Below are 26,778 nucleotides of genomic sequence, written 5' to 3'. Positions count from 1 at the left end.
TTCCCAATACACACACACACACAGTGCTCCAATAATACTGGAACCCAACACGGTTCAGCAGACATTAACAGAACCATGCAAACTAGACCCAACACTGTTCAGCAGACATTAACAGAACCATGCAAATTAGACCCAACACTGTTCAGCAGACATTAACAGAACCAAGCAAACTAAACCCAATATTGTCCAGCCTTTCAGAAAAGGATAAAGGACTCCACAGTTTGACTGAAATGTGTTTGTACATGAAATCCATCATAATTCGGCCCTGGAGGCATAACTCTACTAAAGTAAACATGTTGCTAATCCCATTACATAACTCTGCTAAAATAAACATGTTGTTAATTCCATTTGATGACCCTCTAGGCCTTGTCTGAACAAACTATCATTATTTATAGCTAATTCCATATTTATGGGCATCTTTTCACAAGCCCACATATGTCTGGTTTTAAAGCCTTTTGTGTGGTCTAGTGTTTTATGGGGCAGTAGTCAGGGGTAAGACTGGAGAATGTCTGTTTATAAGCCACCACATCTTTACTTCTCCATTCAGGAAAAAATACAGAACAAAAACATAGTTTACATTCCACATGAATTTGCCTGAGCATGTTTACGTCTTTAACATTTAATCATCTTGTTGAGCCATTTCACAGCAATTTAATTTAATTGGGACCTGTTAGATTTAATCTGAAGTTGTAGATTATATTTTAATCAGAGCTCCTCAATTTGTTTTTTATTTTAATTAAATAATTTAGCATGGCTGAGTTTAATTATTTAAATTGAGCATGGCAATGGTGGACAAAACGAGAACGTCACATATATTTCCTCTATAGACATTATGGAATACATTGACGTCTTGTGAGGTTGCCAGGTCTTCTGTCTTTAACTCCCCATGAGTAGCAGGCAAGACGGGGATTTTCCTCTCCACTCCACGTTTCCCACTAAAACATTTTAGTCTCTCTGGAATAAAATTTGTATCATTCTTCCATTGGTTAGTCGGCGTGGGATTAATGATGTCACAACTGTCAAACCAAGGCCATGATGCATTTTTGTAGGTCATCCGTTAAGGGAGAACTTCAACCATCAGCTGATACTGAACATTTCAAACGTACTCAGTCTCTGGAGCCCCAGAGGGTTTAACAATGATGAACGTCTCCTTGGAAAATGTTTCACAATTAACAATTTATTAATCAATTAGGTTAATGTCAGGTGACAGTTTTGTAACCCTGTAAATATTGCACATGAAGTCATTAGGTATGGGATTGTTTTGACGAGACTAGGCTAGATCGGTGTTGGTGACATCACCATAAGTGGGTGGAAATTGGTCCATTATTGAAAGCTAAATATAGGACACCAGATGGCCCCTGATAAATCGATTGAGATTCGCTGTCAGAAGGTCGACTCGTGATGGGAAACACACTCAGAAGGGCCTTGGCGTTAATGACTCTAACTTCTAGACCTCTCAGTCTAATCTGCCAGTGTAGGTATGGAATGTAGGTTGAAATCCATTTTTAACTGAGTGATGTGTAAGGAAAAAAAATCATAAATGCAGCATCTATGATTATGATATCAAGATAAACTTCATAAACAACACAAATTATATATCGCATAATCCTAAACATGGTACCTGCATCCTACAGGGATGTGAAGACCAGAGAATGTAATGAGGAGCTGAGAGTTTTACTCAGAAACCACAGCTGTACACATCACTAAACGCATCTCACGCTACGTTCAAAATGGCCTACTGCACTCTGTGCATACTGGATACTGCATACTTGTCCTCATAGTAGTATACAGGACAGAATCCAGTATGCGACAAAAGCAAACCATAATATGGGTCACGCGAAGGTATAATGCTCTGCCTATTTATCTTCTGATACCAAAGATTAGTGTTTCTATTGAAGTCTCGAAATATCCGACTGTTGATCACTTTAGAAAGATACGAGGAGAGGAGGTGTAGGAGAAATGCTGAAGAACCTTTCAGAACATAACGCATAAAGCATTTGTTTAATAAAGAAACACATAGCATATGATATACTATTTAAAGCCAAAAACGATGCCCAACGGTGGCATTGTTGGCCTTAATGCGCTAGTGTTGAATGAACAATCAAAGAGTCAAAGAATCGGTTCAGTTTCATTCCAGCTCACGACTGCATCTGGCCATCTGGAACACACCCCACACACACACACACACACACACACACACACACACACACACACAAACACACACACACAAACACACACAAACACACACAAACACACTGACTGTTATTTTGAATGATACTATAGTCGTGCAGAAACAGTTAAGTGTTTTTGTTGCTTTGGTTCCTAGTCTGAATCAGGTGTAAAATTGGACAGGTGGGTTTGTCTACAGCACTGGCAGTAAATTCTGATTCAGAAAATGATTTCCTACATCACATTTGTTCAGTCGTACAGCAGATAACCGATACTATACACAGAAAGGAGTTGTTCTGCTCTGTATCTAACCAACAGAGCCCTCAGAAACCATGACTACTATCGTCATGTGTGGAGTGTCTCTGTGTTGCTACACCACTGTTCACTCCTCCCTTCTGTCACTCCACACTGCAGTCTAAAGAGCAACCAGGTGAAGTCACGGCTCAGGGATCAGGGTGTGGCACGCTTTAAGAAGAACAGTTACTGGCCAACAGTGGGGCAAACAGTGAGGCAAACAGCGTATACGTGGAGCAGAAAGCAGAGAGATGCACTAACCTGGTCCTGATGCAGAGCTCCAGAGGGGGTATGAGGTCAGAGTTCATGTCCCTGGAGTCAGTGGCCAAAACTGCTGAGTCAAGATCTGAACGATCACAAAAAAACATTCAGCTGGTACCTCACAGATCAGACACACAAACCCTCATTCAGCTGGTACCCTACAGATCAGACACACACCCTCATCCAGATCAGACACACACACTCCAGGACATACATCCCCACTCTGTGCTGCGCTGGGCACCTTAGTGCAGACCAACCCAAACTCACACACTGTTAATCTGATGGGCTCAAGTTGATTGGCCAGGCCATCGTAGTAGAACAGGTCGAACGGCCTCGGCTTCCAGCGGCTGGATGTGAGGTCCTCACAGAGCGAGAACAGCGTGGTGAAGTGGCTCTCACTGCACACCACCCAGATGGGGAACCTGGGCGTCTTCAGGTGAGACCCCACCTGGCAGGGCGTTTCGGGAAACAGGCATATGTGCTTCGACCAGGTTTGGAACAAGGTCTTAACCATGAAACAGCTTCACAGGAGGTTCTTACCTTGCATATATTGTAGTGTTCAAACAAGGACAGCAGTCCAACATTGCTGCGCTCACTCACCCCTCTCAGAAGGGTGAAGTTGCCATTACTCGAGTCGAGCTTCATCTCGTCATCAAAGACGTTGGAAACGGCCTGTCCAACAAGCAACAGGCTGACCAGTTCCTAACCGAAAAAACACATTACACTGAAGCCCAGGGTGACTGCAAAGAGCTTAACTGATTGGTATGTCAAATTAAAAACAAACATTTGGGGGCACATGTTCAACACTTTTGGCGAGGCTGCCTTGACGTTTTCTAGTTTATTATAGCAGACTTCTGTCCACACTCCCACAGTTGGGTGTGTGTTCCACACATTCCCACAGTTGTGTGTGTGTTCCTCACACTCCCACAGTTGTGTGTGTGTTCCTCACACTCCCACAGTTGTGTGTGTGTTCCTCACACTCCCACAGTTCTGTGTGTGTTCCACACACTCCCACAGTTCTGTGTGTGTTCCTCACACTCCCACAGTTGGGTGTGTTCCTCACACTCCCACAGTTGGGTGTGTTCCTCACACTCCCACAGTTGGGTGTGTTCCTCACACTCCCACAGTTCTGTGTGTGTTCCTCACACTCCCACAGTTCTGTGTGTGTTCCACACACTCCCACAGTTGGGTGTGTTCCTCACACTCCCACAGTTCTGTGTGTGTTCCTCACACTCCCACAGTTCCGTCTGTGTTCCACACACTCCCACAGTTCTGTGTGTGTCCCTCACACTCCCACAGTTCTGTGTGTGTTCCACACACTCCCACAGTTCTGTGTGTGTTCCTCACACTCCCACAGTTCCGTCTGTGTTCCACACACTCCCACAGTTCTGTGTGTGTTCCACACACTCCCACAGTTCTGTGTGTGTTCCACACACTCCCACAGTTCCGTGTGTGTTCCACACACTCCCACAGTTCTGTGTGTGTTCCACACACTCCCACAGTTCTGTGTGTGTTCCACACACTCCCACAGTTCTGTGTGTGTTCCACACACTCCCACAGTTCCGTCTGTGTTCCACACACTCCCACAGTTCTGTGTGTGTCCCTCACACTCCCACAGTTCTGTGTGTGTTCCACACACTCCCACAGTTCTGTGTGTGTTCCTCACACTCCCACAGTTCCGTCTGTGTTCCACACACTCCCACAGTTCTGTGTGTGTTCCACACACTCCCACAGTTCTGTGTGTGTTCCACACACTCCCACAGTTCTGTGTGTGTTCCACACACTCCCACAGTTCTGTGTGTGTTCCACACACTCCCACAGTTCTGTGTGTGTTCCACACACTCCCACAGTTCTGTGTGTGTTCCACACACTCCCACAGTTCTGTGTGTGTTCCACACACTCCCACAGTTCTGTGTGTGTTCCACACACTCCCACAGTTCCGTGTGTGTTCCACACACTCCCACAGTTCTGTGTGTGTTCCACACACTCCCACAGTTCTGTGTGTGTTCCACACACTCCCACAGTTCCGTGTGTGTTCCTCACACTCCCACAGTTCTGTGTGTGTTCCACACACTCCCACAGTTCCGTGTGTGTTCCTCACACTCCCACAGTTTCGTGTGTGTTCCTCACACTCCCACAGTTGTGTGTGTGTTCCACACACTCCCACAGTTCCGTCTGTGTTCCACACACTCCCACAGTTGTGTGTGTTCCTCACACTCCCACAGTTGTGTGTGTGTTCCACACACTCCCACAGTTCCGTCTGTGTTCCACACACTCCCACAGTTGTGTGTGTTCCACACACTCCCACAGTTCCGTCTGTGTTCCACACACTCCCACAGTTGTGTGTGTTCCTCACACTCCCACAGTTGTGTGTGTGTTCCTCACACTCCCACAGTTGTGTGTGTGTTCCTCAAGTGTGCGGTGGTGCTCACACTGAACATTTGCTACTGTAGCCTATGGACGCTGTTTCTTTCTGCATACATGTTTCCTGCATTTTCTAGTATTCTAATAAAGTAACATAATTTTTACATAATTCTGAGCTCTTCAGTGAGCACCTGCTCTAGCGACCTTAAACACTCCACTGCACCATCATCCATTTTATGCCAAGTCTGAATTTTATTGTAACTACTATTTTGTAGTATTGTAAGTCGCTTTGGATAAAAGCGTCAGCTAAATAAAATAAATAAATAAAAATAAAATAATACGGTAATTTTACCATTGTTAAAACAGCAAGTTGGCCTAAGACCTCTGCACAGTGCCGTGTCCTGTAAGTACCACTCCAGATGAAGACCATGGTCACTCCCACACACACTGCATTTACTGCCTCAGTGGCTCTCAAGCTCTGAACTGAACGCTGGAGATTTGACAGTGTGCAGGAAGAGGAAGGACACAGTGAGATGAGGACAAGGAGGACGTTACAGAGACTCTCTTCTGATGACTCTCTCCATCCTCAATACTGCTGGGAGAGTTACGCATGATTCAGACTACATGCTACAAAATTCAGACTTAAATTTTGATTCCAAATATACACAATAAATGTTTTGTGATTTGCTCAATTGCTTATTACTATAACATAAATAAAATACGTTTTGCCTTCATGTTCCTCCAGGCAGACCTCAGGACCCTTCAGAAGGTCCGTACTACTGCTCTGCTGCGCTGTCTGCGCTCTCACTGCCTGTCAAGCGTCCTGTGGCTCCCGAGGACCGGGCTGAGAAACACTGGTCTGTGTGGGAGTTTGATTTTTGGGTGGAGTGAGCGCCCCCTGTTGGAGGCAATGGGTTAAGTGTCTGAGGATGAACTGAAACTGTGTTTCAAAGCACCAGCGAGTGCCAACCTGCGTGCAGTAACCATGAGCACCGATGAGACTTGAGGTAGGCGTGTCCATGTCTCCCCTCGTCCTGTCACACAAAAGAAGCAATAAATGACTCCCCTGCAACCAGAAAGGGCCCTAGAAGAAGGGCCCTAGAGAAGCGTCATCTAAGTGCCACTGCGTGTGTGAGGGAAGTGGAGCGTTACCCTTCGATGGTTCTGGAGAGGACGGCGGAGAGGAAGAGCAGGATGCAGCCGAAGGGTCCTGACTCAAACTGAACAGAGCACAAATGAAACCACAGCCCCATAAACCATCACCTCAGGAAACAGGAAACTCAGCTAATGAGAGACGACCCCCAGAGTGACATCACTGCTCATCTCTCGGGCTGACCTGGGCGTGTGATGCAAACCTTACTCATAGGTTAAATATGTCAGCGCCTGCAGTGACGGATGATGTCTCGTTCGTGCGTCTGATGGAGCACATGGGACTGCACTGCCTACGTTACCTGTGTGATGTGATCGTCAAGCTGCTGCCGGAGTTCAGTGAAACTCTCCACTTCCACACAGGTGATCTGCAGACACAGCAACACGGCCACAGGTCAGGAGGAACCAGAGAGCTTTGAGGTTGTAGACTACTGAGAAACTGTTATTCTGTTCACATTAGCTTCTGAATAAACAGGATGTCTGCGCATTATTTTCTGATGTGTTTTACCATCAATGTATTTATGTGTTACATTTATCTCCAATGTATTTATGTGTTGTATTTTATTTTTTAAGTATATTTATTTCTGTTTTCTAATTTAATCCATATCATTTTGTTTTTTTAACCCAATGGATGGACACCATTTGAGGAAGTGCATGTTCCAGTGCCTTTTGTGTCTTTGTTATTTACTGGTTTTGTTCTAACACAACACCATGACAGTGTGGGTCCAAAAAAGTAGGTTTACTAGGTTAGTAATGGAGAATTTTCAGTAGAGAAAAGTTTCTTCATGAAGGTGTCTGACCATGACATCATAGACCAGGCGTACTCAACTAAATTTGTCCGCGGTCCAATTTTGGCAGATACCTGTGACCTGAGGTCCGGTGCGGCGGGGGTGGCAAACGTAAGTTGTTGAGCGGGGGGGGGGGGGGGGGGGCGTCACTGCAGTGTTCTCCGAAACGATAGGCGTTTTGTCCGAAACGATATGTGGTAGAAACACCCCTCAAAACAGGGGAATGAACATTTACCTGACCAATTTTAATGTTGCTATATGTTTCAGGTTTGAAAAGTGCTGGAATTTAGGTTAAAGTACTTTAAAATGCTTGAAATTGTAACTACTTGTAAACAACTTGTTTGTTGTTTCACAACAAATAGCTGTCTGACGTAACACTCGTGACGGAGTGTTTTTTCAATAGCCCTGAAATAAATGCTACGGTTTTGTTTTGGTCCGTATCCAGTTAATCAGGAATGAGATTGGGTCCGGACAGGACTGCGTTCGGGTCCGGATCCGGACCGCGGTCCGCCAGTTGAGTACCCCTGTCATAGACCATCTTTACAGGACTTTGTTTCCTCCATGGCTTCTTTCTATCATTCTCTGTCTCTTGAGTAGTTTCTCTGTGTTTTGAGCAGTTTCTCCGTCTCTTGAGCAGTTTCTCCAACTCTTGAGCAGTATCTCTGTCTCGTGAGCAGGTCAGGTAGCTCTACAGGTGAGTATTGTGTGACGAGGTCAGGTAGATCTACAGGTGAGTGTTGTGTGACGAGGTCAGGTAGCTCTACAGGTGAGTGTTGTGTGATGGGTCAGGCAGCTCTACAGGTGAGTGTTGTGTGATGGGTCAGGCAGCTCACCAGCTCCAGAATGCCCTCGGATCTGTAGTGGCCCATTGGTGTGAAAAGCCTCCGTCCTGAGTTTCTGCAGGAACACAGACAGGTGAGGAGCTGCTCATCTTACAGTACTAAAACCTCTCAGGAAACTCAGATGTTTACATGGCAACGGTTGCCTTCTTCCCGTCCCCGGCCCTCCACAGGATTTCAGTCAGAGCATCAGTCAGGCACCTGGTCCTCACAGCGTCCGACACCTGCAGCTGCCTAACACATTCAGCACAGCAGTTAAGCACACCTCACCTGTAACACTCACACACCACAGAAAACACAATTGGACATGCACGAAACATGGCACCTTAGCATTGCAGAAATATCATAAAATAGTGTTGGGGTGTTGGTGCTCACTCAGCCTCTGATCCTCTGCTGCCTCCTTCAAACAGAAGTTTCTGGAGAACAGCAGCCTGGACAGCAGCAAGAACCCCACACGGCCCTCCCTACACACACACACACACACACACACACACACACACACACACACACAAACCTGTTACTTGTGTCTTACCACTCAAATGCTTATTATTTACATACTTACATGGTATTTGGGGGTTTTTGTGAGTTTACTAATATCTAAAAACAGCTCATTTGCACTAGATGAAAATAAAACTGAAGTGAACTATGAATATTTCTAACTGCAGTTCCACACATAACCATGTGTTTATGATGCTGGATATTGATCGTGATCAGTAATGTTGTTGTGACATGCTCGTTTGCACTGTAAGATGCTCAGTGCCCCTCGTCCGAGACACAGACTTGGGCATGCAGGTTATACCTTCTTCTGAACGATGCCATATCTCAGACCAGGTGTGCCTGAAAAGGTGAAACTCTGCTGTTTCCACTCAGCACTAAAACAGCTTGTAGGGGAACCAAAGATGAGCATCTTCAGGGCCTGAAATAAAACATCAGAGAACTGATCATCTTTTTGTTGTTATATATTCTCTTTTCTTTTCTTATTCTTTCCATCACAGTTTTTTTCATCCCAGGGCTGGTGTCAGTGCCTGTAGCGTACAGTAGCTGTCTGCTGGTCCATGGGCCGTTTGCTAACACCGAGTTGGGGCTGTGTGTTTCTGATCGGCAGTGTGGACAGACTACGCAAGTCCTCATCGTCTACATCGTCTAGAAAGGACATCAAATTAAGACAATCAGAAGACTGTACAAAGTCCCACTCAAACTCAACCTACATTCACTGATGTAAATCGCTCCATATGGAAGGATGGGAACTTTAGTTAAGTGCATGTTTACTTAGGAACCACGCGACTACAGAGTACTGCAGATAATATCAAAGCTAATATCACAGATGTTAGTGTGCAGTTTGACAGACTGTGGACCATGGTATGAATTGCGGTCAGTGGAACATTAAAGGTGCTCTACCCAGAACCATCAGCGCCCCCTGGAGTCCGCCCACTCTTGGACAGCAGGCTGACGTGCGCCTGCAGAGAAAAGAGCAGAAGCTTCTAATCAAGAGACTGGGTTAGCAGACCACCGCACGCTTAAAACCAGCAACATCAGTGACCTCATGTCCCACCAACTCAATATGTTCACACTTATCAGCGCTCACAAGTACACAAGAACACAAGTAAACTCAGTTTTGAGGTTTGAGCTAAAAGAGACCAGTCTGAGCTCTGAAACCTCACAGAGAGACCAGTCTGAGCTCTGAGACCCTAGAGAGAGACCAGTCTAAGCTGTGAAACCTCATAGAGACACCAGTCTGAGCTCTGAAACCTCACAGAGACACCAGTCTGAGCTCTGAAACCTCACAGAGACACCAGTCTAAGCTGTGAAACCTCATAGAGACACCAGTCTGAGCTCTGAAACCTCACAGAGACACCAGTCTGAGCTCACCTGGGGGAAGCCACTCTGTGCAGGCCGCCAAGGCCATCGATGACCGTATTTTGACTGGAACTGAGGAACGTGTCATCCTCTCTCTCCGAAGGGACAGTCCTGGCAGACTCAGTGTGTCCAACATCCACACTGACACTTTGGCTCAACCGGGTCACACCGTCTGAATCACACTCAGACTTGGCTAGAAGAGAGTAAGAACCTGGAGGCTTCCTGGCACAGCGACCCCTACTAGTTTCCTATGAAATCAAACCACATGTATCCTTATTTTAACAGAACTATGCAACTATGAATATGAAGCTAACCAGGAGGATGTTTTGCCAGAATTTGAAATGACACAGAGTCTAAGTTGATGCAGCACTTTAACACCCTATGGACAGTTTAGCAGAATAAAGGGCTAATGGTGTGAGGCCTGCAGTAGGGACACACGTGGGTGGAGGCAGTGACACACCTGGGTGGAGGCAGTGACACACCTGGGTGGAGGCAGTGACACACCTGGGTGGAGGCAGTGACACACCTGGGTGGAGGCACTGACACACCTGGGTGGAGGCACTGACACACCTGGGTGGAGGCAATGACACACCTGTGTGGAGGCAATGACACACCTGGGTGGAGGCAGTGACAGGCCCTGACAGGATGTCTCTCCTCAGCCTTCTGCTTCTTGTCCCCTGGCCGTCCTGGCTCCGGTCCACACCCAGCCCCACCCTGACTGACGGAGAGACGCCGCCCTGGCTGGAGGAGGGACATGCGCTTCTCTCTGTCTCTGAAAGGAGGACACTGCTGGAGGTCTTGGGTGATCGAGGCTCTTTGGCAGGAGATGCTTTTAGCTGGGCTGTGAAACCGCTCTCTGATCCACTGTAAAGAATGTTGATTAGCACCGAGTTAACTCAAACAGCATCAGATAGTTATGATCAAATAAACACTTTAAGTCACTGTTTTCTTATGATTAGTGGTTTCACACTGATGTTTAGTGCTGACTGCAAGGCTCCACTTGTTATTCTGAATGAGTAGTTACGGTTCCTACCAAGGCAAGTACACTGTACATGCTGAATGCTACCACCTTAAGTTGATTCTGTGCACATCTGCAACATCTCTGTGTCTTCTCACACAGGTGGTGTCGTTGGCAGAGGGTGAATCTGGGATCAGCGATTCTTGCTCAGCTGAAAATGTCAGTCTGTCCTCCAGGTCTCGTGTCTTAGCATCTCCACACTTTCTCATTCGCTCCTTCACCATCATCTCCAGCATGGATTTCAGAGGCTGTTCTTCAGACTAAGCAGACACATGGGCGTTCTTTTACACATGGGCATGGTAGTGGGGGGGAAAGTAGACCTGACTACCCAGGGCCCGAGTAGGGAGAGGGGCCCATTTTGCTCATGTGTCTCGTTTACTGGCATGTAAAGGGGCCCACTGACATTGAGAGTGTACAGGGAATTTGCTGCTACGCCCATGCTGTTACCTACAACACCGCCCAAATGATCAGTGGCTCGGCTCTTACCTTATTCCTCTTGTACAGAATTTCCAAGTGAAGAACTCTGCGCAGATCCGACCTGTTGTTGATGCTGAAGTTGGTTCGTGGCAGCTCCTCGTCCAAACAAGCAATCGTTTTCCTCAGACCCTGAAAATCACGTCCACACACCGCCGGCGTTAACGTTAAACGTTCAGACAGTCTTAAGGAGAAGATAAGTGTGGAAGCATCAGCGCGAGTTTAATGCGGTATACCGTGTTATATCCCAAACGTAGCTTCCCATGCTAATGTCACCACACCAACACCTACCGAGTCTTTCCCTGCATGACCCATCAGCCAGACGGCAAGCTAACGTTCATATAAGTGTAGTTATTGGCCCGCCACCCACCTTCCGACTGAGGTACTCCCGGACGAGCGACGCCGACACCTCCTCCGCCTCTCGGGCCATGAAGACACGGCAGCTCACGGCAGCTCGCGGCAGCCAGCGGCGACAGAGGCGGCGTTAGCTCGTGTTAGCTCGGCGGCTAACTAAGAGTCTAATCCTTCAAATATCATGGTAGGCTGGCGAGGCCAGTGTAATCAGAACCCGCTGTGATTATGCGACTGACTTTATCACACTTTTAACCTTTCAAGATGTGAACGTTTGACAAGATGTGCGAGGCCGCAGCTTGTTTAGCTTAGCCGTCCTGCGGCGCGTGCCCGTTTCTATAGTTACCCACTCCCGCTGGCCCCGTTGATGGTGGACTGTGTGGCATATTGATGCCGCATCAGCGCCACCTTGTGGGAGAAAGACTGTATTTCTTTATGCCTGATAGAGTTCTCACAAGACGCTTTTGGAGTTAAATTAGAAATAAAAAGAAGAAAATATTCTTAGTATTCTTCCAATCTAAATAACCGTATTTAATCGGTGATTCGTGTTAAAGTGATCACAGAAGGCTTTTAAGTTTTTATTTGTTTTATTATAAGTTACAAATCAAATAGTTTGCCTATACTAAATTCGTTGTATGCAAATTTAAGCAGTTTACAAACTACTCTTAATACACTTTGCTTAAACATAAAACGCATGGGGATATGAAAATGTGATTACATTAAATTACAAAGTGAAATAGATCTGAAACTGAATTAGAATTGTTCTGAAAATGTAAATTATGTCATTCCACTTTAAAAAATAAAAATATGACAATTTCTTAAAGAAAAGATTCCTTATGACCTTATGATTTTTTTGTGGGGGAATAAGGCAAAGCTCCATTAGGGTTTTGTATTTTGTTTGTATTTATTTGTTTATTTTGGATATTACACATTTCCTGCATCTGTTCCAATACAAAGAAGAACGTTCACTGGTTTGCTGTCTCTGAGGAGTTGTAGCCTACATCTTACGCCTCGATCCAGTTCTGTTCACGATTCAAAACCTGATCGACATTAATAGGACAATCATATAAAAATCTCTAGAATCTGTGGTAGAATCTTGGTACTCAACAGTGCATTCACACAGTAGCTGGAGGCAAATCAAATGATTCTGAATCACTCTGTGTTGGATCAGATCATGAATCTGTTTGATCAGTCTCTAGCAGTAGAGCCAGTAGGCCTTGATATGTTGTAGGCATTTTTATTCATTGTTGGTGACCATGGTAAATAAGTTGATGTGAAATGTAAACTCTTTAAAAGTTTGTTTAAATGACAAAAAGTGCCTCCCTGCTTTATTTAATCATCTATAAGATATGTTCAGTTGAGTCTGTTACACTTTAAATATTTAAAATATCTATTTTTGTTATTCTTTATAAAACTCTTGGATCATGTATCCAACTTATGGGAGAAGAGCATGTCTGTTTTGGCACAAATTCATGGCAAACGTGAAAAGATGCTGACAGCGAGTGCAGCTCCTGTATGTAAACAACATTTTGCACTTCATCGTTGAGAGCATCCTCGGGAGGAATGGTGAAAAAATACAGTTCACTTCCTCCATGCTTCTTTGGCCCTACCACGTGATATGAAATCATTACAAATCAAACAGAAAAGGTGGGGAAAGTTCTGTAGAAGAGGAGACACATCAGTAGTCCTCAGCTGGAAACAGAGAGAGAGAGAGAGAGAGAGAGAGAGAGAGATACAGCATAAGTCTGAGTAAGAAGAATCCAGCAGATGAAAACCATGGTGTTGCTTAGTAACAGGAGAATGGAAATCAGCAGGCAGTAGCAGGTTAGTGGGGCACTGGGTGGATGTGGGTGGGGTTGTGGATGTAGGTGGGCATGTAGATGTGGGTGGGGCTGTGGATGTGGGCGGGGTTGTGGATGTAGGTGGGCACGTGGATGTGGGTGGGCATGTAGATGTGGGCAGGGTTGTGTATGTGGGTGTGGTTGTGGATATGGGCGGGGTTGTGGATATGGGCGGGGACATAAATGTGGGCAGAGTTGTGGACGTGGGCGGGGTTGAGGGCTTACTTTCAATGGTGAGGATGCAGGTGCTGGCCGCTGTACCCCGGCTGTTCACGGCCTTACACATGTACTCGCCCTCGTCCTCCGGGAAGGTCTCGGGCAGGTAGAGGCAGTAGGTCTCGCCCCGCTCGATGTACTGGTAGTCCTCACAGTCCTGCAGCAGTTCACCCTCGAACCACCAGGTGACCTCTGGCTTGGGCTCGCCCGTGATCTTCACTGTGAAGCGCACAGGCTCTGAGTCCACCACCGACTGGTTCTTCAGGGGCTTCTTAAACCACGGGGCGCCCGACCGCCCATGGTCTTCCTCGTCTTCATAGGCTGCTGAGCCGTTGATGATGCTCCCCTCTTCCTCTTCCTCGTCCTCCTTATTCTGACGAGACACACGGCAAAGCATTTAATGCCATGATGGCTTCAGTAAAAAATAAATGAACAAAACAAATACTGAAGTGGTGGCCCAGCGGCCGGAGCCAGAATCACACTAGCAGCTCTCTCACGCTCTCAGAGGGCCGTCGCCGCTGACTGGAGCAGCAGGTCCACCGAACGTTTACCTTTTGGAGCGCGGCATCGATCTCCTGCTGCTCAAACTGCATCCTCTGCAGTTTCTGCTCCTCGATCCTCCTCTTCTCCTGTTCCTCTCGAGCTTTGGCCATCTGCTCGAACCGCGCACGCATGTCCACCTTCTGCTTAAACGGCGCATCCTCCATCTTCACAGGATTCCTTTGGTCTCCATCCTCATCCTGCGGAGCAATTAAACCACATCCCATCATCCAGTGTGTGTGAAGGCACCAAGCGGCTGACGTGATGCCCAGAGTGTGTGAGGGTGGCACTGGCCTCCCCAGCAGGTCCCACCTCCACACAGCGCTCAGCTTCTCGCTCCTTGATCTCCTCGTCGATGGCCTTCCTCCTCGCTCGCTCCTCTTCGATCTTCCTCTGGATCTCCTCGTCAGTCAGCTGTTTGATCTTCTCGAACTTCACCTTCAGGTTCTTGGCCTGGATGGTGCCAGTTCTCCTCAGCTTAGTAAGCTCCTCATACTCCGTGCTCACCATCTCTGAGCTCTCATTGATCTCGTCCTGAAACAGGCAACAAGAAAAGATGGTTTATACATGAAATATAACATCTCAAAGAGCTGCTTATATAGCACATGAAACAGCGTTTAGGTATGAAACAATAAGCAAGGGTTACAGAAACCTGAAATAATAAAGGAATGTTTTGCCACCCAACATCTCAGCATTCCCCTCCCGAGGATCCCCCAGAAACCCACCAAGCCTTGCAGAGGTGGATTAGTGAGGGGAACCCTGTGCTTGTTAAACGGTAGATGTTCTGGGCCTGCCTGGGTCTCCTCACCTCTCCCATCTCAAGCCGCAGCTGTTCAAACTCCTTCTTCTCCATCTCCATTTTCTGACGTCGTGCTTCCTGCTTCCTCTTCCTCTGTTCCTCTTCCTTCATCTTCAGCATCTCCTCGAAGTTGATCTCCAGTTTCCCAGGATGCACTGCTTCCTGTGACTCAGTTCTGACCAGGCTGTCATCATCCTCGTCCAGTGCCTGTGCAAATGGACACATTAGCCCCTCAGCATACAGACACCTGCGTGACCTGTGACCTACGCAGGTCACAGGTCACGCAGGTGTCTGTATGCTGAGGTCCTGTGTGACCTGTGTTACCTGCATGACCTGCATGATGTGTGCAACCTGTTTAAGGTGAACTAGCCCCTCATCCATCCACTCTTACCAAAAGCTTTAACATATTACCCCAAATTCTCCACTTTGCTCATATAACGATTTTCACATAGAAACTGTAAGCGTGGTATGGTGAATTATCTGTAAAACTATTTGTGGTCAAAATACTCATAGAAAATTCAATAGAATTTATAAATCATTTACACATTTCAACATGCAGTTACCGTCACAATGATGCGAAAGTGACATAAATTCATGAATTCATTAATTAATAAATTAATACATTAAATAATGAATATTGTGAATTATGAAGCACACAGAGCAGACACTCATGTACAAAAACATGATAACACACCTCACCTACACACCTCACCTCACCTACACATCTCACCTCACCTACACATCTCACCTTACCTACATACTCACCTCACCTCACCTACACATCTCACCTCACCTCACCTGCACAATTCGACTCACCTGCGCACTCACCTACACACTCACCTCACCTACACACTCACCTACACTCACCTCACCTACACATCTCACCTCACCTACATATTCATCTCACCTACATACTCACCTCACCTACACATCTCACCTACACAATTCAACTCAACTACACACTCACCTACACACTCACCTTACCTACACACCTCACCTCACCTACACACTCACCTACACATCTCACCTACACACTCACCTCACCTACACAATTCAACTCAACTACACACTCACCTACACACTCACCTTACCTACACACCTCACCTCACCTACACACTCACCTACACACCTCACCTACACACTCACCTACACACCTCACCTACACACTCACCTACACTCACCTCACCTACACATCTCACCTCACCTACATATTCATCTCACCTACATACTCACCTCACCTACACATCTCACCTCACCTACATATCTCACCTCACCTCACCTGCACAATTCGACTCACCTACGCACTCACCTACACACTCACCTCACCTACACACTCACCTACATACTCACCTCACCTACACACCTCACCTACACAATTCAACTCAACTACACACTCACCTACACACTCACCTACACACCTCACCTCACCTACACATCTCACCTCACCTACATACTCACCTCACCTACACACCTCACCTACACAATTCAACTCACCTACACTCACCTACACACTCACCTACACATCTCACCTACACACTCACCTCACCTACACATCTCACCTACACACCTCACCTACACACTCACCTCACCTACACATCTCACCTCACCTACACACTCACCTCACCTACACATCTCACCTTACCTACACACTCACATTACCTACATACTCACCTCACCTCACATCTCACCTCACCTACACAATTCAACTCACCTACACTCACCTACACACTCATCTCACCTACACATCTCACCTACACACTCACCTCACCTACACACCTCACCTACACACTCACCTCACCTACACATCTCACCTTACCTACACACTCACATTACCTACATACTCACCTCACCTCACATCTCACCTCACCTACACAATTCAACTCACCTACGCACTCACCTACACACTCACCTCACCTACATACTCACCTACACATCTCACCTACACTCACCTCACCTACACACCTCACCTACACACCTCACCTTACCTACATACTCACCTCACCTACACAATTCAACTCACCTACACATCTCACCTACACTCAACTCACCTACACTCACCTCACCTACACACTCACCTCACCTACACACTAACCTACACACCTCACCTCACCTACACACTAACCTACATACTCACCTCACCTACTCACCTCACCTACACACCTCACCTCACCTCACCTACACACTAACCTACACATCTCACCTCACCTACACACTAACCTACACATCTCACCTCACCTACACACTCACCTCACCTACTCACCTCACCTACACACCTCACCTCACCTCACCTACACACTAACCTACACATCTCACCTCACCTACACACTCACCTCACCTACACACTCACCTCACCTACACAACTCACCTCACCTCACCTACACATCTCACCTCACCTACACTCACCTACATACTCACCTCACCTACACACTAACCTACACAACTCACCTACACACTCACCTCACCTACACAACTCACCTCACCTACACTCACCTACATACTCACCTCACCTACACACTAACCTACACAACTCACCTCACCTACACACTCACCTCACCTACACACCTCACCTCACCTACACACTAACCTACACATCTCACCTCACCTACATACTCACCTCACCTACTCACCTCACCTACACAATTCAACTCACCTACACTCACCTACACACTCATCTCACCTACACATCTCACCTACACAATTCAACTCACCTACACTCACCTACACCCTCACCTACACACTCACCTCACCTACACATCTCACCTACACGCCTCACCTCACCTACACACCTCACCTCACCTACACAATTCAACTCACCTACACAATTCAACTCACCTACACTCACCTACACACTCACCTCACCTACACATCTCACCTACACACCTCACCTGACCTACATACTCATCTCACCTACACATCTCACCTACACATCTCACCTACACACCTCACCTACACACCTCACCTACACACCTCACCTCACCTACATACACTGCACATTACATTAGTTGTTGTTTTTCATTTTTTTAAATGGTTGTTTTTCTCATTGATTCGGTTTGTGAATTAGACAAAAAAGTTATTTTAATATTTTGGAGTGTGACCTGCTTATTTCTTTGGATCATTTACAGGATAAAAGTGTCTTACTTCTTCTCCACACGTGTTCATGCTTTCCTGATCCAGGGACGCGCTCTCAGACACAGCAGAACACAGAAGCTTTGTAGGAATACCATCTGAGCACACTTTCATGTGAGGTGTTGATGTTTGCTATTAAAGAAGGTCATTTGAATTAGGAACCTTGTGTTAAAGGTAAATATGTAAACTGTATTACCTGGAAAATGTTGACTAACAATTTGTGTGCTCAGATGATAGAAGATATCAAGCAGAGCAAACAGACATCATGCCATGACACCTACTGCATTTGTGTTACGTTTAAGACAAGATATGATCACATCCAGGGTGCCAAATCTCAACAAACTGCATAAACGTTCTTGTTGAATCTGACATTAGTGTCACACACACTAATACCCAGTCATGGTTGCCAGACCCATGCGAACCCCCAGCTGCCCTGCCAGGCCTGTACCATGTTCTTGCGCGCCTCAGCGAAGAGCCTCTTCTCCTCCTCCAGACGGCGCCTGGCCTCCTCCTCTTTTCTCTTCTGCTCCTCCTCACGACGTTGTCTCTCCAGCTCCTCGAAGCTGATGACCAGCTTCCCTGGCTCTACCCCCGTGTCCTCGCTCATAACGGCCAGAAGGACGTCCTCGTCCTCGTCTAAGACCTGCGGAGAATGATGGGGTCATTAGGAATGCAGTTGGGGAATACTGGGAGGAATGGGGAGTACTGGGAGGAATGGGGAGTACTGGGAGGTCCCGCTCTTCATCATAATGATAAGCATCATGCTGCTGCCATGTAAAGAAATGGCATGCTTAGGTTTCTTACAGTATTTAAACTGCCACTGGCTAAAAAACAAACGGGAAAGCTCGTAATGTCCAAATGGAAGTTCACCGTCAACAAAAGGAAATAATCGAGTCACCAGTAACACACCTATATGCATTTGCACGTGCCTACATGCTGTTGCAGAGACATGTGCATGTCTTTCTGGATCCATTGTAACAGTGTATGGTGCCTGACCCTTTTCTGTTAGGAAACATCATGGTGTGATGCGGGTAAGGGGTTTGAAAGTGATTGCCTATCCAGAATGCTAACAGGTCTAATGACCGAATGCCCAAAATCAGCAGTTAGCCTTGTGCGAATTGATGGCTAATTAGCCAGGCTGGCCTGTTTGGTCAGACCTCCCAGAGTGTGAGCAGTGTTTTGGGTGTTTGAGGGTGTGCGAGGTAGAAACGTGGCTAAGCTGACCATGCTCTTCCTGGCCTCAGCAAAGGACTTCCTCTCCTCCAGGATGCGTCGTTTTCTCTCTTCTTCCACTCGTTTGTGTTCTTCCTCCACTCTCTGCCGCTCCAGTTCCTCAAAGCTCAGCCTGAGTTTACCTGGACGGACCTCCTCCTTCTCCTCCTGCTCATCCATGTCCTCATCGTCCTGAACCTGAGCAACCACATCAACAAGACACACACACACACACACACACACACACACACACACACACACACACATTTGGTCATTTATAATATTTAAAATGTTTCATCCAGGTCAAATAACATCAACTAACCTGTATTCTAAGCTCATTTTGGTAAATGTCTGGAGTAAAACTAGCGGGGGACTAGAAATTAGATCCACATTGCAAATATGCCATCTGGTGATCAAAAACAACATTTAGGGTTTGTGTAATCCAGTCAGATTTTCACCAGACTGCCACCAACCATTTTTTTTCTGTGTTCCCTGCTAATATCAGTTCTGTCACTCCAGAGGACTGGTGTGTGTGTGTCAATCCAGAGGACTGGTATGTGTATGTCAATCCAGAGGTCTGGTGTGTGTGTATCACTCCAGAGAGTTACAGGTCAGATAGCCTGGCTGGTGTAGTGTTGTCTTTGCCTTAGTTGCAGACAGGAACATACCTCCCCAAGCTTGTCTTGAGATTGTACATGGACATATAGACAGGGACGTAACACCTCAAGCTTGTCTTGGGGTGGTACATGGACGTGTAGCCTGGGACGTACCATTCCAAGCTTGGCCTCCTTGAAGGCTCTCTTCTCCTCCTGCAGCCTCTTGCGTGCGTCCTCCTCCGCCTGCCTCCTCTGCTGTTCCTGCCTCTCCTTCTCCTGCTCCTCAAAGGTCAGCTGGAGCCTCCCCGGGGTCACCCTCTCCTTCTCCTGATGCTCATCCTCCTCATCCTGAAAACCAAAGTGAATCATGTCTGCTTTGAGCAACCGTGTGTATGTTTACAGTATTTGGTCAGGATGTTCAAATAGGAATCTAAATAAACTTGCCGCAGCCAGAGTTCTGACCAGAACTAGAAAATTTCAGCATATTAGACCAGTCCTATCAGCCCTGCATTGGCTTCCAGTTAAATTTTGTATTGATTTTAAAATTCTATTATTAACATATAAAGCACTACACGGGCTTGCTCCTGAATACCTCCAGGAACTTATTTCCTACTATGAACCCCCACGTCCACTAAGATCACAGGGTGCTGGTCTTTTATTAGTTCCACAAATTAATAAGGTAACAGCAGGGGGAAGAGCCTTTTCTTATAAGGCCCCCCAGCTTTGGAACAACCTTCCAAAATGCGTACGGGACTCTGACACAGTCACAATCTTTAAGTCTAGGATGAAAACCCACCTATTTGGTTTAGCGTTTGATAATTAACATCCCCCCCCTTAGATAAAGGTACAGATCCAGGGGTTCATAGACCAAGGGTTTTATGGTAGACTGGGGCGCTGGTGCTGTCATCCTGTCACTGCTCGTGGTCACTCAAGTTTGTTGACAGTGCAGTGAATGGATGCCATTGTCTCAGAATGCCCCCAAGCCTATGTTACCTTCTGGTTCTGTCTTTTTAGCTAGGCTGTAATAGTTTAACTTAATGCCGGAGTTGCTGCCACACTCCAGAAATGTGTTTAATTTCATCTGTCCTGTATATGTCCTCATACAGAGCTAATTTTCCCTGTTTTATTTTCTCCACATGGCTGCCCGCCTGCTCGAGGAAAAATGAGATGAGGAGAGACAAGCGAGTTATCCAGTGCCAGCCACCTACTGCCTGACCGGATAAGCCTACACCATGATGGACAATACTACATCTTTTCCTTTTCTTTATTTCTTTCTGTCTAAATTGTTGTTGTTGTCATGGTGACCGGTGTCGGCCAGAGGAGGATGGGTTCCCCCCCTGAGTCTTGGTTCCTCTCAAGGTTTCTTCCTCATGCAAAAAAAACTAGGGAGTTTTTCCTTGCCACTGTCGCCCTTGGCTTGCTCACTGGGGGCTAGGACTCGGCACTTGTAAAGCTACTTTGTGACAACAACTGTTGTAAAAAGCGCTATATAAATAAAATTTGATTGATTGATTGATTGATTGATGTGAGGTGAAGGTGGACCTGGTTCGTGGCTACAGAGCGCCGCTTTGCTTCTCGGAATGAGCGCCTATTGTCGTCGTATCTTTTCTTCTTCTCCTCCTCACTTCTCTTCTTCAGCTCTTCCTCACGGTTCTTCTCCATGTCCTCAAAGTTCATCTGGATCTTTCCAGGCTGTTTCTGCCTTCTAACTGGCACCACTTGCACCAGGAGGCTGTCGTCTCCGTCCTGGGTCCAGACACAATTAATTCGTCTTTACAGAGTTGATTACAATGTATATACACAAGCAAGTGAATATATAAAATAAAGTGCTATATATATATATATATATATATATATATATATATATATATATATATATTATCCACTGAAGAAAAAAGGTTATCATGAAAGTAATATTATTGGCTCTCACCAAAAAAGAAAGCTACTAAGTACAGATACTTTCTAAGGCCTTTTTTTGAGCATTTATCAAAATACATTTGCTGTGCTGTGTGCACACTGTTTCAGCACACTTAGACGTCCAGACAGGCTGCAGATAAGGTCTGGGGGAGCGGCCATTCCTCCACCCAGCTGCCACTGTGTTTCAAAAACACTGTTCGCATGTCCGAGATACAAGCGACTATTTGCACCAGGAAAGTGGCTGAGGGGCCATTTCCCATTTTAGTCTGTGTGGGAAACAGTTGCCTGTCACATGTTGTCTGTTCATCCAGCTCTGTTGTCTCGGGCCTCCAGTGTGCAACAGTGCTGGTGTTGACACGTCACCAGGTGTCTGGATTACAGGGGTGCCTGCTACGTCACTGTCACATTGTCTTTAAAAAAACAAGCTTGCAGGAGGAGACAATCTCACAGATAATCTAATATGTATATGCTGGCATTAATTTCCATATAAAGCATAATGTTGTCTAGCCAAACTTTGCCTGCAACTGGCCTCTGTGACGTACTATATCAGTTTGTGTGTATGAAACCCAGTACCTATATGAATTACTGTATGAAACCAAGTGCCTATGTGCATTACTATCATTTATCCATCCATTTAATTTCAGTCTCAAAACAACGTAGCTACTCAGATGGTGTAAGTGACTACCCACACTGCCTCACCTGCTCGGCTCTCTTGGCGAGCTCCTTCTGGATCTTGGCTTTCTCCAGAGTCTCCTGCACCACACGCTTCTTCCTCTCCTCCTCCGTCCTCTTTCTCTGCACCTCTTCCCTCTGCTTCTCCATCTCTGCAAACTTCCCTTTCACGCTGCCTGTGGATGCAGCCCAACATGTCAGTTCATAGTGTTGACCAGGAGTTGCGTTGTTGTGGATCCAGGGATCCAGTGGATCCACAGACGTGTCCGAGGATCGCCGCCATTTTCTGTGACCTACCTGTGATCTTGGGCACATATGACTTCTCAGGTTTGGCCGGCTTCACTTCCTCCTCTTCATCACTGGAGGCGAGCAGCTCTTTTATCTGAGGAAGATCAGACACAGAGATGTTTACATGGCTGTGAAACCATACTGCTCCACGACAGCCTAGCCACTCTTCATCCTGGTACGAGCAGGCGTGTACAGTATGACCTGCAGAAGAAACTCCGATTGGACCATCTGACCATGACCCGGGTCGGGTTAGGCAGACGGTGCCACCCCCACTTCTGTAAGGCATTAAAGGTGCTATTGACCAATTAATTATAATTAGAATGGAATTAGTCTTATGATGATATCGGGTCCTAAACAAATCACAAAGACCTGTATTAATATCTGTAAAGATACATCTGGAGCAAGCACCTCACATGCAGCAGGGACTGTGACCCAGACATGAGTGGGTAGACGTCACCACACCCATGGGAGCCAGGACTTGTGTTGAGATCCAAAGCCAGGGGACCGTGTCAGTACTGACCATTTGCTTTTTGCGGATTAGTTCCCTCTCTTTGATGTACTGGTCCTTGCGTTTCTTCTGCTCATCCTGGCTTCTCTGGCGGTTCCTGTCCTCTCTGACCTTCTGCATTGCCTCAAACTTGCTCTTCACGTCTCCTTTGTTGATCTTAGGGACATAGCTCTTCTGCACTGGTTTATGAGTCTTCAGAAGTTTCTTTAGAAATAAGGTAAGAGGAAAAAGGAAGAGTAAAAAAATGAGAAAATGAATATGGAAACACCATAGTATCATCTCTTTTTGGGGGTTTAAACATGACGTATTGGTGGAATTCAAAATAATATTTCCATGTGTAATTTATATATTATTTTTTATATAAGTTGTGCAGGTTTAAGGATGTCATACCTCTTGTTTTAGTGCAACGTCTGTCATGCTGGCTACGTTCTGTTCAGCATCCCCCTCAGCTAGGTTTCCCACATCATTCATAGTGTCCACCTCCGTGATGTTGGCTTCTGTGTCCTCCTCCGTGCGGCTAGCCTTCCTCACCCTGACTATGGTGTTCGTCACTCTCTGAGATGCTGCCGATGTGCTCTCCTCCTGTACCTTCGCCTCTCCATTCATGTCTGCCTCCTGAGCCAAGCTGTTAATTTCGAGCATCTCCACCGAGCTGTGCTTCTCCGGGTCAGCAAGGTCTGCCATCTCATTCACTTCTTCTGCGTTAGTGATGCTCTCTGTTTCATCAGGGGTCGTCACACGCACCACGTTGTCTGTAAGAGGGAATGACGGGGGACTGCGTCCTGGATCCTTCAGATGATTCCTGAACACTGAGGCACAACATTGACCCAACATGACCTCAGGACACAACATGACCTCAAGACACAACTTGGCCCCGTAAACCCTTCAGTCCAATATGATCTGAGTCATACACAAACATGCAAGCCAACCAAATTCATTCTTCACTGAAAGTACCTAACTACATTATTGTTTGTTTTCCCCATTAAAAGCCTTCCAGTATAATTTATATGATTATATCTATATATATACATTTTATTAATAAAAACATTTGGGGTTTGAATCTGAGATTCCCTGAAGAGCTCGTGGTTGTAAAGTAAGATCATGTACAGTGACATAACGTTTCATATGCAGCTCTGTATCAAACACCATTTCACACACTCTGATTGGTGGATTAGTCAGAGCTGGTGTCAGAGCTGGTGAGATGGTGTCACTGGACACCAGTTGAGGGGCCCAGTCCCCAACTCCAGTCCCAGTACAATGTGCAGAGCCTAATTTTAACCTGTCTGTATAGGCTCATGTGACTCAGGATATTTTTGAGGACAACTATGTGGAGAGACTGAGAGGGGGGTCAGCAACACACACACACACACACACACACACACACACACACACACACACACACACACACACACACACACACACACACACACACACATACACACACACACACACACACACACATCTGACCAAAAGAATTCTGGGACCTTCTGTCAGATAATCATTTCTGTCCCAAAAGGATCCAACATTATACCAAGTACTGAATCAGAGACCCCTTCAATCTTCAAAGGCGGGTGTGTTTGTAAAATGAAGTATAACCCTAACTCTAACCCTAGGATTATGGCAGTGGATTAAGGTTTTATTGAAAAGCATATAGGAAATGGCTCATTGTTTGGATGTAATTTATTACATTATAGTATAATTTATTACACTATAGTACTCTAATTCATTACACTCTCAGATAAGCAAAAATACAGAATAAGATCAAATCTAAAACTACACTCTTGCTCTCACAGTTCATGTTAGACTGTGTCAAGAAAACAATAAATATCCCATATAGGTGCTGCTTCAAAAGGGTGGTACAGCCATGGAGGACCTTTATTTTAGAATAAGTGGAGCTAATGAAGGAGTATTAAGACAGTATATCACTAATATAAAGTGTAACAAATACACTACGATAAGTGTCCTTTCAATTCCACATATTTAGTTTGGACATAAGCTCTTTTACACTATGATTTTATCTTTTTTCATATTTAATCACCAAATACACATACACATTAAACGCAGAACGATTAGACACCAATATAATGAAAACTATGTATTTTCTTACGTTTCCATTGATTACTTTAAAAGGTATCTAACTTTCGCTCAGTAACTTTGCTAAGAGTCATTAAATCGTCCTACCTCTGTGACAGTTACCCTCCTCTTGAGTTTGATAAGAACTCTCTCAAAGCTGGAGCAACACCGTGGTATAATCCTTATTCGCGCTCTCTGCCCGCCGCCTGAACGGTAAATGAACGAGTTTACGTATCTACCGACGCTTTCTATAAAAGTACCGTTATATCGTCGCCGGATACCGCGTCACCAATACCCACAGCTGTCACACATACGACCCCCTCCCTCCCCACGACCCACACACACCCTTCCCCTACATCCCTGTTTCCTCTGGGATTGTCGCGTGTGTTGTTGTTGTTGTTGTTGTTGTTTGGGGAGCGACATCACTGTTACTAATTGATTATAAGCAAAATACACAGCTGATCAGATGCAGTTGATGTATAATTTTATTTACTGATATTTATTTTTACTTACGAAATATGATACAGGCCTACAGTTTGGAAAGTTCTCTTTTCCCAGTACAAGCAAGGGAATGTAAGCATTTGCCAGTGCTGGTGGTATGCAGAAGTGCTGCTGAGATTTTAAGAGTATTAAGCCTGTTTCCATAAACATGGCGTGTGCTTCTGTGTGTGTGTTTGTGTGAGCCGCTCCTGATCAGTGGGTATAGCAACCTTTATCTTTTTGGCGCTATTCCGGCCAGTACTGGATCTCATGGTGCTGACAGAAAGCAGGCTAGGTGATAACCCAAATACCTCAGGAGGACAGAACACACTCCGTTTATGGTGGCAGCTATGACACCTCTGCCCAAATGAGATACACCCGGTTGTGTAAGTGTTGACCAAAACATTCCCTATTTGTGAACTAGGGTTGCAACGGTATGAGATTTTCACGGTATGATAACCGTCTCAGAAAATACCGCGGTATCACGGTTATCACGGTATCACAGTTAGTTTGTATATTATTAAAAGATACACCGACCCTTAAAGAAATTACAACAAGTTATTTTTGTTCAATTAACTATTTATTGTAGAAACCTGGAACTATTGTATACAAAATGTGTCCTTTAAAAAAATAAGCCGTACACATGTTTATATAAATACTGCAAAATTAGAGAAACCTAAATCATGGATTTCAGTACAATTATTTAAGTTTAAATTATTTAATATCTGATAAACTGAGCCTGGGTCAGTGTCTGATCAACAACTGTTGTAAACGTCCGTTGTACTGCCAAGTTGGAATATAACTTGGCAGTACAACTATACAACTATAACTATAACAGATACTGCAGGAAGAGAGGATTTATTTCTGACATCATCACAATAGAGATGTCTATTTTAAGGTTTTCACACCGAGTCTGGTTTTAACATATCAAAAACAGGTACGTTAG

The 26,778-nt window shown here is 45.7% G+C and overlaps 2 protein-coding genes across 4 annotated transcripts; both read right to left on the bottom strand.

Moving 5' to 3' along the window:
* Positions 1-1,982: 1,982 nt before the first annotated feature.
* Positions 1,983-11,940, bottom strand: mindy4 (MINDY lysine 48 deubiquitinase 4). 2 transcript variants are annotated; one of them, XM_077004358.1, is made up of 19 exons: positions 11,584-11,940; positions 11,226-11,345; positions 10,791-10,999; positions 10,336-10,585; positions 9,734-9,969; positions 9,263-9,321; positions 8,901-9,007; positions 8,664-8,780; positions 8,240-8,328; positions 7,997-8,098; positions 7,859-7,922; positions 6,540-6,605; positions 6,241-6,308; positions 6,059-6,122; positions 5,441-5,578; positions 3,265-3,426; positions 2,992-3,172; positions 2,725-2,809; positions 1,983-2,158 (listed from the first exon to the last, which is right to left on the bottom strand). In XM_077004358.1, exons 1-19 carry the CDS (start codon positions 11,641-11,643, stop codon positions 2,110-2,112), a joined length of 2,226 nt encoding a protein of 741 aa, XP_076860473.1. In that variant the 5' UTR covers positions 11,644-11,940; the 3' UTR covers positions 1,983-2,109. The 2 variants fall into 2 exon arrangements, with proteins under 2 accessions (XP_076860473.1, XP_076860474.1); XM_077004359.1 differs by lacking the exon at positions 5,441-5,578 and having other exon boundaries at positions 11,584-11,939.
* Positions 11,941-12,184: 244 nt separating this feature from the next.
* Positions 12,185-25,619, bottom strand: nexn (nexilin (F actin binding protein)). Of its 2 annotated transcripts, XM_077004355.1 has the most exons (15): positions 25,461-25,619; positions 23,670-24,088; positions 23,292-23,483; positions 22,781-22,865; positions 22,511-22,659; positions 21,437-21,640; positions 20,069-20,242; positions 19,311-19,496; positions 18,535-18,729; positions 18,099-18,218; positions 14,970-15,167; positions 14,474-14,695; positions 14,173-14,361; positions 13,631-13,994; positions 12,185-13,256 (listed from the first exon to the last, which is right to left on the bottom strand). In XM_077004355.1, the coding sequence occupies exons 2-15, from the start codon at positions 23,961-23,963 to the stop codon at positions 13,243-13,245; spliced, it is 2,586 nt and encodes an 861-aa protein (XP_076860470.1). In that variant the 5' UTR covers positions 23,964-24,088; positions 25,461-25,619; the 3' UTR covers positions 12,185-13,242. The 2 variants fall into 2 exon arrangements, with proteins under 2 accessions (XP_076860470.1, XP_076860471.1); XM_077004356.1 differs by lacking the exon at positions 18,099-18,218 and having other exon boundaries at positions 12,187-13,256.
* Between the last annotated feature and the right edge of the window lie 1,159 nt (positions 25,620-26,778).

The sequence above is a fragment of the Brachyhypopomus gauderio genome, chromosome 4, assembly GCF_052324685.1.
Source record: "Brachyhypopomus gauderio isolate BG-103 chromosome 4, BGAUD_0.2, whole genome shotgun sequence".
Lineage (NCBI taxonomy): Eukaryota > Metazoa > Chordata > Actinopteri > Gymnotiformes > Hypopomidae > Brachyhypopomus > Brachyhypopomus gauderio.
The sequence above is the reverse complement of the archived record's forward strand: the minus strand, read 5'-3'. Positions and strand labels throughout refer to the sequence as shown.